This window comes from Pyrgilauda ruficollis, unplaced genomic scaffold (genome assembly GCF_017590135.1).
Source record: "Pyrgilauda ruficollis isolate IOZ18807 unplaced genomic scaffold, ASM1759013v1 scaffold53, whole genome shotgun sequence".
In the NCBI taxonomy this organism is placed as follows: domain Eukaryota; kingdom Metazoa; phylum Chordata; class Aves; order Passeriformes; family Passeridae; genus Pyrgilauda; species Pyrgilauda ruficollis.
Genome location: NW_024526933.1, coordinates 2,335,466 through 2,348,529, shown reverse-complemented (window position 1 = coordinate 2,348,529; position 13,064 = coordinate 2,335,466). Strand labels below are relative to the sequence as shown.

General features: G+C 37.0%; 1 protein-coding gene across 4 annotated transcripts in view; it reads left to right on the top strand.

Annotated features, from left to right (window-relative positions):
* Positions 1-13,064, top strand: part of DAPK1 (death associated protein kinase 1) — an 86,540-nt gene that overhangs the window by 70,862 nt on the left and 2,614 nt on the right. For all 4 annotated transcript variants that reach the window (XM_041480734.1, XM_041480733.1, XM_041480735.1 and 1 more), the window contains 7 exons: positions 399-476; positions 2,516-2,738; positions 5,131-5,319; positions 7,086-7,283; positions 9,522-9,660; positions 10,962-11,082; positions 12,491-12,679. In XM_041480734.1, coding sequence (XP_041336668.1) covers positions 399-476; positions 2,516-2,738; positions 5,131-5,319; positions 7,086-7,283; positions 9,522-9,660; positions 10,962-11,082; positions 12,491-12,679 — 1,137 coding nt within the window. The remainder of the gene's footprint in view (positions 1-398; positions 477-2,515; positions 2,739-5,130; positions 5,320-7,085; positions 7,284-9,521; positions 9,661-10,961; positions 11,083-12,490; positions 12,680-13,064) is intronic.

The following is a 13,064-nucleotide window of genomic DNA, read 5'->3' as shown; positions in this document are numbered from 1 at the left end:
TAAATGGCAAGACCAGAATACTGAAGGGAGTTTTGCTCTTCTTTTTAAACTTGCTAATGCAATTTAAACTTACAAGTTTCTTGCTTTCTGGAATCCTCCAGTGGCTGATATGCCAGTGTCAGTCTTTATCCACTGGTAAACAAACATTCACCTGCTATTCATGTGAGTCAATATGCTGATGTGTCCCTTCTTTGTGACCTTTTAAATCTATTCTGTGGGCAATATCTAGAAATCACTATCATCCTCTAATTGATGAGAAGAGAGATGGAATTCAGTGGGACGTGGGTTGACTTTGCTCTCAGACTCTGAATTCAAATTATCTTGTGACAGCGGCATCCAGATGCCCATCTGTAAAAGAAAAATGAAGGAACTGCTGCTAATAATTTGTGTTTTAACAGGATGGGAAAACAGCAGAAGATCTCGCCAGAGCAGAGCAGCATGAACATGTAGCCAGTCTGCTTGCAAGACTTAAAAAGGTTGGGAATAATTTTAATTTTAAGTGACGTTTTCATCAAAGACATTGTAAAAGCTGTTGCAAAATTCCTTGCTGCAATGCTGTATTTTTTTCCTTTTTATATTTTTAGTTTGAAATTATGCCCTCAATTAAAGCAAATATGTACATATTCAAGAAACTGGCTAAGCAAGTATGCACCACTGATTTATATCTATCAGTGTCAGACAGAGCCTAGGAAAGCATCTAAGGTATTTAGTACAAAATAAGCTATTAAGAATTAGCACGTTCCTCAAGATGACTTATTTCCTCACCATCACCATTTCACTGAGATAAAGGTTATGAAGGATGGGAGGTTTGTGCCCCTTACAAAAATGTCAATACCATATGAAATAGTTGCATAAGTTCTCAATGTCATCTTTTTATTGTGCGGTTTCAGTATATTCAAATGTCTTGCTAACTAGAACAAAAAGATGATCTGGGCTTGTTGTAAGGCATCATGTCTGACACATCTGATACACACTGATTAATCAGATAGGCAGTATCACTCATGCTGGGAAGGTTCAGAGCCTACTTGCCTGGAGATTACAGGCAAGAGCCAGACCAATTAAAATAATCCTGTTATAGTTACAGTGATGAGTCTGTGATTGGAGAAACTGAAATAAATGACCATTTCTATTGCTAATAGAAGATGCTGTATTGCCATCATGTATTGCCAAGTTCGAAGTAGAATCATGTGGGCCTGCTAGCAAATCAATACTTCCTAGGATTGTAAACTACATGTGTGTGGAGATGTGAGAAAGTGCAAGGTTCAGACTTCCTTTGCAATGACAGCTTTGGTAAAGTTTGTCATAATAGGTTCCATTTTGCATAGTTACATCCTCCCACCAAACTCTTTATTTGTGTCTACATACAGGCAGGTAAATTCATTATTTATTCATAATATAAATATGAAAATAATACAAATTGACCTAGAACAAAGGAAGAAGGTCAGACAGATCTCTTTTGAAAGAAATGTTAGTAAACTGTAAGTCTCTTACTGATTGTGGAATGATTGTGGAACATAACATTACTGAAGGCCTGTCTCTGTACATGTGGGGAAAATGCATTTTACTTTGTAACAGAGAATCTGATCAATTGAAATTAACAAATTATATCTAACCACTGAAAATATTCTAGTACTACTTAAAATGGTCAGTATCATCTAGTACAGAGCATACCTTACACTTATTTTTGGTGCTTGTGAAGTATTTTGCCTCCAATACAGACATGTGAAGAACCTACTATTGTAGTGGCTCTTGTGGGGGATTCAGTATTAGCTGTAACAGTGCAGTGTTTACACTGTGGCTAACTTACTAAAGAAATGCCTGCTGGTGAGGAAGGAACAAACTTGTATGCACTACTGTTTCTGTCAAATTTCTCAGCTCAGTTGCTGCATGCTTATAATTCAGGGAGGCTCATCCTACATGTAAGTTAGGAGCAAATGCAGAACAACAGAGCCTCTCTCTCAGCTCCAAATGGGGGAATGAAGAAAGGGAAGATTAACCTAGTTCCTTTGCCCTTACACTTTCCTGCTTCCTCCCTGTTTCCTTGAAATTCACCCAAACAGGAGAAGCACTGAAAAAGTTGATGTAAAGAAAAGAAGAAATGCACATTGAGTTGTTGGATGGTTCATGTAATAGCTGTCACATCAAAATGCTTCAGTGCTGCATGTGTATTCCACAAGAGTATGTATATTGGTTAACCTTCTGAGACTGATGGGTTAGGAGAAGGGGCCCTGAAAGAGGCTAGTTTTGACACCTTTGCCCTCTCCACTGGAGGTCAAAATAATTCCATTCACTGATTTGAGCCTGAAGGCATGGGATTTTCATAAAACATCAAGGCGACTCTTGAGAGTGAGCATTAAGCTCTCCTGTCTGCCTGTCCAGTACCTGATGGCTTGCACAATGAACCAGGGGAACAGCAGCTGGGCAAGAAAGTGTTATCTAAGCCCCACACTGAGTTTTTTGGGAGGCAGAAGTTCCCTGCCACACATTCTGATTTCTTCTTTGTGTTGAATTTTAGGATACGCACCGGGGGATTTTTATCCAGCAGCTGAGGCACACACAGAATCCACAGCCCCGGATCAAACTGAAGTTGTTTGGATACTCTGGCACTGGGAAAACCACCCTGGTGGAGTCCCTCAAATGTGGCCTGTTACGAAGCTTTTTCCGAAGACGCAGGCCTAGGCTCTCCTCCACAAACTCAAGCAGATTCCCCCCATCACCTCTGTCTTCCAAACCTTCAGGTATGGTTTTGAACCATAATCTTTGTATGAGAAAACAGCTTCCCCTTATTCTCTAAGCTCCTAAGAAGAAGCTGTTGGCTGCACTGCAGAAGACAGGACAGCCTAATCATATAAGAAACAAAAGAAAAGGGGAGAAGGGATTGACTTCTCTGTGCATAGGTTTGTTCCTAAAGTAAGAGGAAGAGTACCAGCGAGTGTGAAGTATACATGAGTAGTTAAGGGTTTTTTGCTTACATGCTGCATAAGTGAACTTGCACGGCAGAGGACAGGACTTATTTGTCACAAAGGCAGTGTCACAGAGGACACTGCCACTTATTTGCCACAAAAAGTCCTAGGCTGCAAACATCAGTGTCATTACTAGCTTCCTTCTGCTGGAGGAACTTCAATAAATGCTGCAAAATTGGAACGGTTTTTGCACCTCTATGTGATTTTTAAGTAGTAACAGGTTTCAGAACTGCCTCTGATGCCTTGAAGTGCTTTTCCTTAAGATACAGGTTTGAATTACCCATTTAGTGGTGTCTAAAATCATCTTCAAACAAGCTGAAAATGGAAGTTTTCCAGACTGAAGTAAATGTTTACAAATATTAGGGAATAGATTGCTCGTGTAGCACCAGCTGGCCTGGGCAAAGTGGGAAGAGCTACAAGGTGTAGAGAAACTAGATAGGTTTATGCTTAAGCCTGTGCCCAGTTTTTCAAGAAGCCACAGGGGGACAGTGGATAGACCAGTGTCCAGCTCCCTTTTCTAACACTGGGAGCCTACACGAGCAAGCTAAGCATGTTGAGGAGCTCAAGTTTAAATTGATGTTTAGAAGTGGTCTTACTATGTAAGCTTTAGGTGAGGACAGGTTTTTTTAAAAAAAAACCTTTGGATAATACTTGCAGGTTTGGATTTTGTTCATTATTTTTAAGTAATATTAGAACAGTGCTAGTAGTAGTTTTCATCTCTACTTTCTCTCTATTCACCTGAGGAAGCTATAGGGCATTCACAAAGTGGCTTAACAAGGCCAGACCCATACCACAGAGATTGTTACTGCATTTGATGTTTGCTTAATACAAGGGCCTCACATCTGTGACAACAGAAAAAAGAACTTGATTAAATTAATCAATCAAAAGTTCTTGATTTATTTATCGTAATTTACTGTGTCATACAAAGGGTGATAAATCACTCAAGGATTATCAGTTCCTGGAGGCAGTACAGGAAGGTTTTGACTGAAGTTAGATTTTTTTGTGTTGGTTAATAACAGAACCAAAGAAGAGGTGTTATCTGCTCACACCTCATAAAATCAGACAGACTGCCAGTCACACTGGCAAATCAGTGTAAAAATAAAGGTGAGTTTGGAGCCCTTCAAAAGAGCTTACCTGGAGCTTACCTATAAAGCCAGAAAGACATGCAGTTGTATATATACAAAGGTACTATGGGGTTATTTTAGCATTTGGAAGTTTTGGTTTTATTTCTTTCAGTATATGTTATTTCGGGATGTAAATCATTATATAGCATGTAAATTATATTCTGGGCTGAGTGACATAATCAGAAAAATATTTAAATCAGCACAATTTGGTCTGTACTTGGTCACATAAGATTTCTTTGTTTATGAGTTTGTTTAAATTCTGTAAAAATAAGTGTGCAAATTCACTAAGTATTTATTTACAAGAGCCAAAAGATTTAAAATATTACCCTAGGATATCAAACATGAAAGAGTAATTTGACAACTAACTGGTAATCTCTTTCTATTGTAAAACCTGGACATTAGAATTTGCCATCTAGTGGAGGAGAGAAATATTTATCCACTAGATGGTGCAAGTCAGTTAAAAAGCTCTTTTGTTTCTCTTGCACTCTGGGAAGCTGAATAAACCAGAATTTAAAATTTGCTTATTAGTAAAATAATTTTTGTTACGAGCCTGCTTTTCTCCCCCACCACCCCGATGACACTTGTTACCCATATATCATGTTACACATGATATTTTTTATCATTACTTACAGGAATCAATAATATGAATCTGACATTTCCATGCCAATAATAAGTCATGCAATGAAACTGTAGCCCTTAGCTTAAAAAAATAAAAAAAAAAAAAAACAGCATATTTTGAAACACAGAACTTCAACTATTCAAACCTTTCATACACATAAACTTCAGTCTTCTTCTGTGCTTTCCACTCAGAGGTATATCTGCTAATGGACATAAGTGATTTATAGGATCATTCTAATATTCTCCTTTTAATCATTCAGAATAAGAATGTAGTTGCGTACACCCACAGCTTCACAGACATGTCCTTTCTTTGAAGAGCACTTTGGGCTTTTTAATCTGCTTTTATGGCTTGCATACTTGTTTTGAAGTGATCTTGTTGTGATTTTCACATGGTTTGTAATCTCATTTTCCTTTCCCTGACCCAGTTTCAGTAAGTATTACGAATCTTTATCCTGGCTGTGAAAATGTCAGCGTGCGAAGCCGTAGTATGATGTTTGAGCCAGGCCTGACCAAAGGGGTATTAGAAACTTTCGTATCACCTGCTCATCACTCTCACTTCTCTTCTGATGACCAATCCACCAAGGCCATTGACATCCAGAATGCCTGTTTGTATGGTAAGAAGAGCCCTGGGCTGGGGTGCCTTAATGATGTAGAACAGCTAATGCCATTTAACTTGTTTTTTAAAATAGAAATGGGGGGGAAGTCTGACTTGGCATAGTAGTGACTGTGTTTACAATCCAACACTGGTGGGATTTAATTTGTTTGAGAAAGTAAATCTTCCTGAAGTTCTTTAGCTGTTGTAATATACATTTTAATCACTCATGTCAGATCTTTACAGTATTACATAGAAATGTTTCTGAGGTAAGTGGGAGAGTAGAAAAGAGGGATTTGGTATGATATGAGCAGGTCAGCAATGTGGCTACTGGTGTGAAGGCTTCTTCACCTATGCTAGACATCATCTGGGGATTTTATCAGATTTAGCCTGGTCCCATTTAGTCCTCACCATTTAAGTATATTCCCAGCTATGCAGAGGACATACTGTTCTCACTCCATGTCAGGACTGGAGCATTTTTGGTGAGCCCTGGAGCTCATCAGTCATTGTGAGTGGAGCTTCTGATTTAATTTCTTTTTTTGCAAGGAAACTAACTGCTCTGCAGTTGAAACCAGTTAGCAGTAAGAGGGGTCAATCACAGAAGGTGTCTTAAGTACACACATGGCTTTTGGCTCTGAGACCACAGAAACTGTCTCCACCAGCCACACTAATTGTCATTTATATCGGTAGTCAGATCTCTTCTTCATAAGGAAAATGTTTTGCATGCCTTAGCAGCTGCAATTTTGAATCTGAGTTAGTATTAATCAAGAGTTTACCTTGGAAACAGAAACCTGCTCATCAGTGCATAATAACAAGTGCAGTGACAAAACATTTATCCTAGATGCTGAAGAGTTTGCCAAGTAGCTAAAACTGGTCTTTGTGTAGGCTAATTTCTTCCTTCAGTATAATTTGAAGCCCAGTCAAATTCTGCAGGGAAACAGCATTGTGCCATGGACTGTCAGAAGGACTTTATTTTCTTTCTCTGTTCTGTACTATACAGAACAAAGTGTACACACAGGTGAACTCTGAGTAGCTGTACTCATAACAGCAAGTTGGAGTGTTCTGACTTCTCTCCTTCTAGAATTTTGAGGTGCATCTTAGTCACCATGTATTTATTTACAAGTAGTACAGGTGAGGCAGACATCACCCTAATCAGATGGTGCATCTTGGAAGTGCATCATACTAACACTTTTGTCACCCAAAGCTAGAGATGGCAAAAAGAAGCATGGAGGCCTTGGAACCCTTAACATGGTAATTCTTCAGCCCTGATTTATCAACACAATGTGAATAATACAGTTCTGTAAAGCAAAACAGCTTCTTCTTAGAATGTGCTTCAGTGATTTTTGAAATCAGTGGTGGCATGTTAAGAAGAATAATTAATAAAAATAATAAGCTTTTTTGCGGTGAATAGGGAAAGAATGGGAGCCATTATTCTTGGTTTTCAAGACAATTACAAGATCTGCTGCAGTTGTTCAAAGCAAAGATCAATTTAACTGCATAAGACTATATGCTTTTAACACAGGTGCTTACATACGGAATCAGGCTAAATGTCCTAGAGAAGGAATGTGAGGGAGGAACAGATTTTGAGAGTCCAACTGCTAAACCCCTAAAACTGACTGAAACTTGTTCTCTTTGTTCATGATTGCATTTTCAGTCTTGCATTCTCACATGCATACAGTTTATGTTTGTAACAATTTAAATCAGATTAAATGTTTTGTTTGTATTTCCATGGCCAGAAGATGTTTCATGCTTACTGATGATCTCTTCATCTTTTTGTCTGTTTTTCAGGAGTTGGGGATTTCAGCATCTGGGAATTCTCTGGGAATCCTGTGTACTTCTGCTGTTATGATTATTTTGCTGCAAATGATCACACTGCAATTCACATAGTGCTTTTTAGCCTTGAGGAGCCTTATGAAATCCAGTTAAACCAAGTGACCTTTTGGCTCAATTTCCTGAAATCACTGGTCCCAGTTGAGGAGCCAATAGGTATGTTCTTGTGCTTGTTAATGAAGTATTAGAGATATAAAGCTTCTTGTATTTCTCTGCAACTCTGTACATCATCTATGTTTGGTGTCTTCGTTCCCATGTATGCAAACAAACTTTACATTAGGTTTCTTGGCAAAAGAGAATTTTATCCGTGGAAGGAGCCAGAAGCGTTGCACAGACCACTTAGTTCAAATAAAAATGTCACAAAGTACAGTGCAATGTCTTGTGGCACTGGGATTACATCTGTACATAGCAAATGAAGTTTTATGTCAGATAAGCTATCAAGAATGTTTCAGAGGGCTGGAACCATTCAACACCAAGTTTAGACACTTTGCTTAAATTCCTCTTATATCTAGCCCCATGAAACAACATTTTCAGTATAAATTTAGTCTTGTCAGTGACAACAGGACAGAACAGTATTATAGAACAGCATTATTCCTCAGTATGTGCAACTTTCATGTGTTTGACTAAAGTTCTATCTGGACTTCAGATATAGTAACTTTTTGGTGCTGATGCACAGAAATCAGTATTTCTTGTAAATTTCACATATGCTCCAATTTTGCACAGGTTTTAAGTAATTTTATTTGTTTTATATTCAGGCTTACTGAAAGTTACTTGGTGGGCAAACTTAAATTAACTTAAATAATATTTTTCTTAAAAGATCTGGTAGTCCAGATGTATATACAGGAACTTATTTGCGTTTGTAGCTGATTACTGGTCTGGAGACTGTGACAGTCTCTTGGACTAACCAAGCTCTGGCATGTGTCTTGGTTCATGATCTGAAAGATTATTCCAGCTGATGGACCTAACTCAGCACTAAAGGACATTTTTAGCAATGCTAGGGATTCATCAGACAAATGTATTAAATACTTAACATTGTGCAAAGAGTTATTTTCTCTCTCTTTCTGTATGCATTATCTCAGCCAGACAATGAGCCAAGGCCAACCCTTGGTTTTCAGTTCAGGCATCTGCATTTTTTTATTTTCTGTTTTAGGTCAAATGACAATGTTAATAATATCAGCATTTGGATCTAATCAACAATAAATTGCCTGTGAAAGTTAAAGCTCAGAAATTTGCAAAAAAGATGACAAAGCTGCAAATACAGCTAATTTGCAACTGCTGAAAGCTTTTCACTGCTCCTCAGTCTCAGTTGATTTTTTCTTCTTGCTTATCTGATTATCAGCATTATTTAGACACTTCACTTAAATCTGTGTTTATACTGATCAGCTCAGGCTGGTACCCATCCATCTTCTGCATTGTTACAAATCTCTCAAGTAATATCCAGTAAATGATGTGTGCAGAAAAGTTAAAACTCTTGGAATTACTTTCCAGTTATTTTGTCTAAGTCCTTAGCTGCCAATTAAAAAGGAAAATAAAAAGAAGATAATTGCAAAATACTTGCCTGAAAGTGTTATGCAGAGATTTGGGGAAATGTGGCTTTTTATGAATTAATCAAGATTATGTAGCTCCTAGTTGATCAGAAGTGAGCAGTGATGTAAGCATGCTTCTCCCATGTGACCTTTTTTTAAGGCTAAAAGAGCATAATTGGGTGTACCGTCTCTTTTAAAAATAGTTTAATGAAGTCTTCTAATTTCTGGAATATGAGTTTGAGAAAAGACTGAAAACTCTGTGTTCTGTACTGTCGCCTCATTCATGCCATTTGAATCTTTCTTTCTTTCTCATTCTTTTTCATGGCTTCTGCCAGGCTTTCCTACTTAACTCTCACCTAAGTGAGAGGTCATTGTTTGTGTAAGTACTGCAAAATAGCATTCATATCAACATATGAATGTTGTAGACATTTTGTGTTCTTACAATATTCTATTCTGCATCTGTAATATTAAGAACTATGCAAAGATTATGCAAAATCCTTTCAAAAAGCTGCTATTTCTAATTTTGTTCCCCTCACACTATCATCGTTTGTAGTTAGTAGCTATATCATTAGTGCTGCTGATTACTAGTGTTTTAAAGCAATAAAGTAACACAATATAAATGTATCTGATGTTATTCAAATTGTCTAGCTATTAAAATTGGGCCTTATATACACAGTCCTACAAGCAGATAATTGCCAGACCATCAGCAGTTACACTGTTGAATGGCTGTGCTTAGAGTTGGTAAATAACTACAAAAGTGGTTGGTTGGTATGAAGAATGTGAAATGTATTTCTGCTTTTCTGGGTCAGTATCAGCCATCTCCATAGGCATGCCTCATAGTGAGGGAGTCCTCTTGTTTCTCTTCTAGCGTTTGGTGGAAAGCTGAAAAGTCCCCTGCGTGTTGTTTTGGTTGCCACGCATGCTGACATAGTGAATCTGCCCCGGCCTGTTGGGGGAGAGTTCTGGTATGACAAAGACATCTCTCTGTTGAAAGAAATCAGGAACAGGTAAGTGGGAAGTATATTTATACATAGTGTTTGAACATGCTAATCAGAAAGAAAAATACCAAAATGCATTGAAAGAGGTAAAAGGTTTTTATATGTCTTATATATTATGATATTTTGAATATGTTCAGGAAGCATATGTTGTGCTAAAATTGAAACATTTACCAATATTACAGTGAGTAAGCTGCCCTGAGTGAGCTAAAATGAGCCAAGTGGTGTCAAAATTAATTGTCATGTAGGCAGTCTCACCCTGTAAACACTGGGCTACATCCAAAGACCCATTCCAACTTTCTGTCTAACATCTTGCTTCTCAGATTTTGTACCGGTCTCAGAAAAGCAGGCCATTTGCAGCTAAAAACTTTGGATGCAAAAAAGGAAACTTTACCAGAGAACTACCCTTAGCTCTTTACTGATTTAGGATAGCTATGAAAAAAACTTAAATGAGGTCTGTAAGAACTCTCCACACAGTTTGCAAAAAGCTGGACATTGTGGAGTCACAAGGTGACAAGGTCACCCAAGAGGGACACAGAGGTTAGCGAAACTTATAGCATTCTTCAGCAAATATCTGGACCACATGCTAATGGTAGATGGAAATGGGAAATTTTCCATAAACATACAATTGTTTAAAGTAACAATGCCTTATATTCAGAGTGAGCATGTAAGTGGGAAACACTGGGTATGAGAAATCATCCATGCCTGCAAATATGGACACTTGTCTGGGCTGCACAAGAAACAGATGTAGGAATTCCAGCACAATAGTTGTAGAGGGGGGCAGTATCTTAACCAATTGAAATAAACCAATAGGAAAATACCTGTGTGTCATCTTTGTAAGTGCTCTTAAATGCACATCTCCAGAGCTAGGCAAGCAGGCTTGGGTGGTTGGAAACTCGAAAGTAAGTGGAGAGAGAGCTGTCAACAGCAATGACTACTGAACTATTTAAAGTGAGAAGAAAGCAAGCAACAGACATTAAGACCTTAAAACAAATAAATTCCTGTAATCTCTTCTCTAGTAAAATGTTTTGGTTTGTAATTACAGGTCATGTGATGCAGTTACAATTTTCTTACACATACTCACTCTTCATCCTGAGAGAAAACAATTTTCTCTCAATACCTCTGCTTATTTTCAAGAAAATTACACAGCAACTATAGTGTCTGTGCTTATAAAATATCTCAGTATAATCATTACTTAAACGTCATCATTCCTTGAGGAAAAACAACTCTAGTATAATGTAAGACTGAAGTACAATTGTATTAAGAAATAAACTGGATTTGGGGCTAAGTTAATAATAATTATTTTTGTTTAGATTTGGAAATGATTTGCAAATTTCAGAAAAGTTATTTGTCCTGGATGCTGGAGCATCCGGGTCTAAAGATATGAAGCTGCTCCGAAATCACTTGCAAGAAATAAGAAGCCAGATAATTTCCGTAAGTAGTGTCTAATACTCTGAGTTGGATGAGCCAAAATGTGAACTTGTCTTGTGTAATGATCTACTGTAAATTTCAAACTTAGAATAATGAAGCATACAGAAACCACTGTTGTTCCAATGTTGTAACAGCACACTTGACAGGTCTTGTGATAAACAAAGCCTTGACATCAAAGATTCAGTCAGCATTTTGAAAATAGTAGCTCTTTCAAGCAGATGAGCAAAACACTCTCTGTTGAAAGGAGACAATCTAAGATATCAGTTTAAAGTAAAAATTTTCGTTTTTTATTGGCAGTAATTGGATTCCAGTATTGGTCCCCCTTTTGGTTTTTTGGTTGTTTTTTGTTTTTGGTTTGTTTTTTTTTTTTTTTAACTCAGCATAATATTATAGAGAAACAGAGAAATACATTATAAATATATTTCAGGAAAATAAGTTTTTTCACTTATAAACCCACCAGAGTAGAATAGTTTTCTGAACTGTTAGAAAGATAATTCCAGATATGGATAGGTAAACTGAATATGGCTATGTAAACTGAATATGTATTAACTTTTGACTGCATTTTTTAATTGAAAAATATTGCTTGCAGTTGTATCTGTATGTTAGGGATATGCATATGAGACTAAAGGTAAAATGTAGCCATGGTTTCTGATGTTATCACCATGAATCCATGGAGACTTCCATAATAAGGGTGACCAAGTCAAATTTTTTGTAGCCTGTGCTAAATGGATTAATATCACGTTACACACCAACAAGATTTTCTGCAGCTACTTTTGAAACATTTTTTTTTTGTAATTGATTAAAAAGTGGATGTATTACTGAGTTAATTCTGTGGGTTGAGGAAAATATTTAGATTCATGCAAAATTCAGTCTTTTTTACATTTCTGATGGTCTCTTGATTTTGTAAGCTTTATTATAGCTATAGTCACTAGCTTGAAATCTGAAGGGGTTTACTGCATAAGCAGTGGAGGCTGTAGCTTGAGAATGAGCAAGAAGGCATCAGTGAAGTCTAAGGCAATCAATACATCAAAGTACCATTTTTGCTTCTTATTTAGTACCCTGCTGTCTCACCTTTTGAAGTAAATTGGTCCTGTAAAGATATTGATGAGTACATATTCTAAATAAATTCTCATAATTTCAGAAATAAGCATTAACTTACAGATGCATGATGGCAACTCATGGTGATATTTGGAAAATTTGCTTATTTCAGTGAAAAACTAGTTTCTGCAATTAACTTTTTTAAGAAAAGGTAGATAGATCTTATGGCAAGTGAATGCCACATGAAAGAGTAAGGGTCCAGCCCAAAGGGAGCTCTTTAGATCTGAATATTCATTATAAATGGAGTAGACGTCCATATAAAAAAAAAATAGTACCACTATTCTCAAGTGGATGTTTTCTGTGCTTTTCTAAGACTTGCCCACCTATGACTCACCTATGTGAAAAAATAATCTCCACACTGCCTTCCTGGAGAAAAATTAATGGGCCCAACCAGCTGATGTCGTTGCAGCAGTTTGTGTATGATGTACAGGAACATCTTAATCCCCTAGCAAGTGAAAATGACCTACGGCATATTGCACAGCAGTTGCATAGCATAGGAGAAGTAAGTATTTTTATCTAAATTACATTTCTTTATTTGCAAGATACTGTTCTGGTAGAATATTTCTTTATGAATTTAAGCAAATGTCCAAATTTGTTTGTTTTTTTTTCTCTTCCTCTTAAGACATCATAAGTAGAGAATGCTTATTACCACTTTCTGTTATCATTATGTCTTGTGGCTTCTATTTTGTTAAAGGAATCTCTTTGAGACAGGAACAATTACAGTTTATTGCTATAGTTATAAGAATATAAAATACCCAGAAAGGATCACTATGTTATCACCTTCAATGAAGTATTCACTGCATATGAGAGATTTATATGTGTCCACTGGAAATTGAGTAGTAGGATAATACCTTTGCATAAATAGCTTCCAGGGCATGACTAGGCTT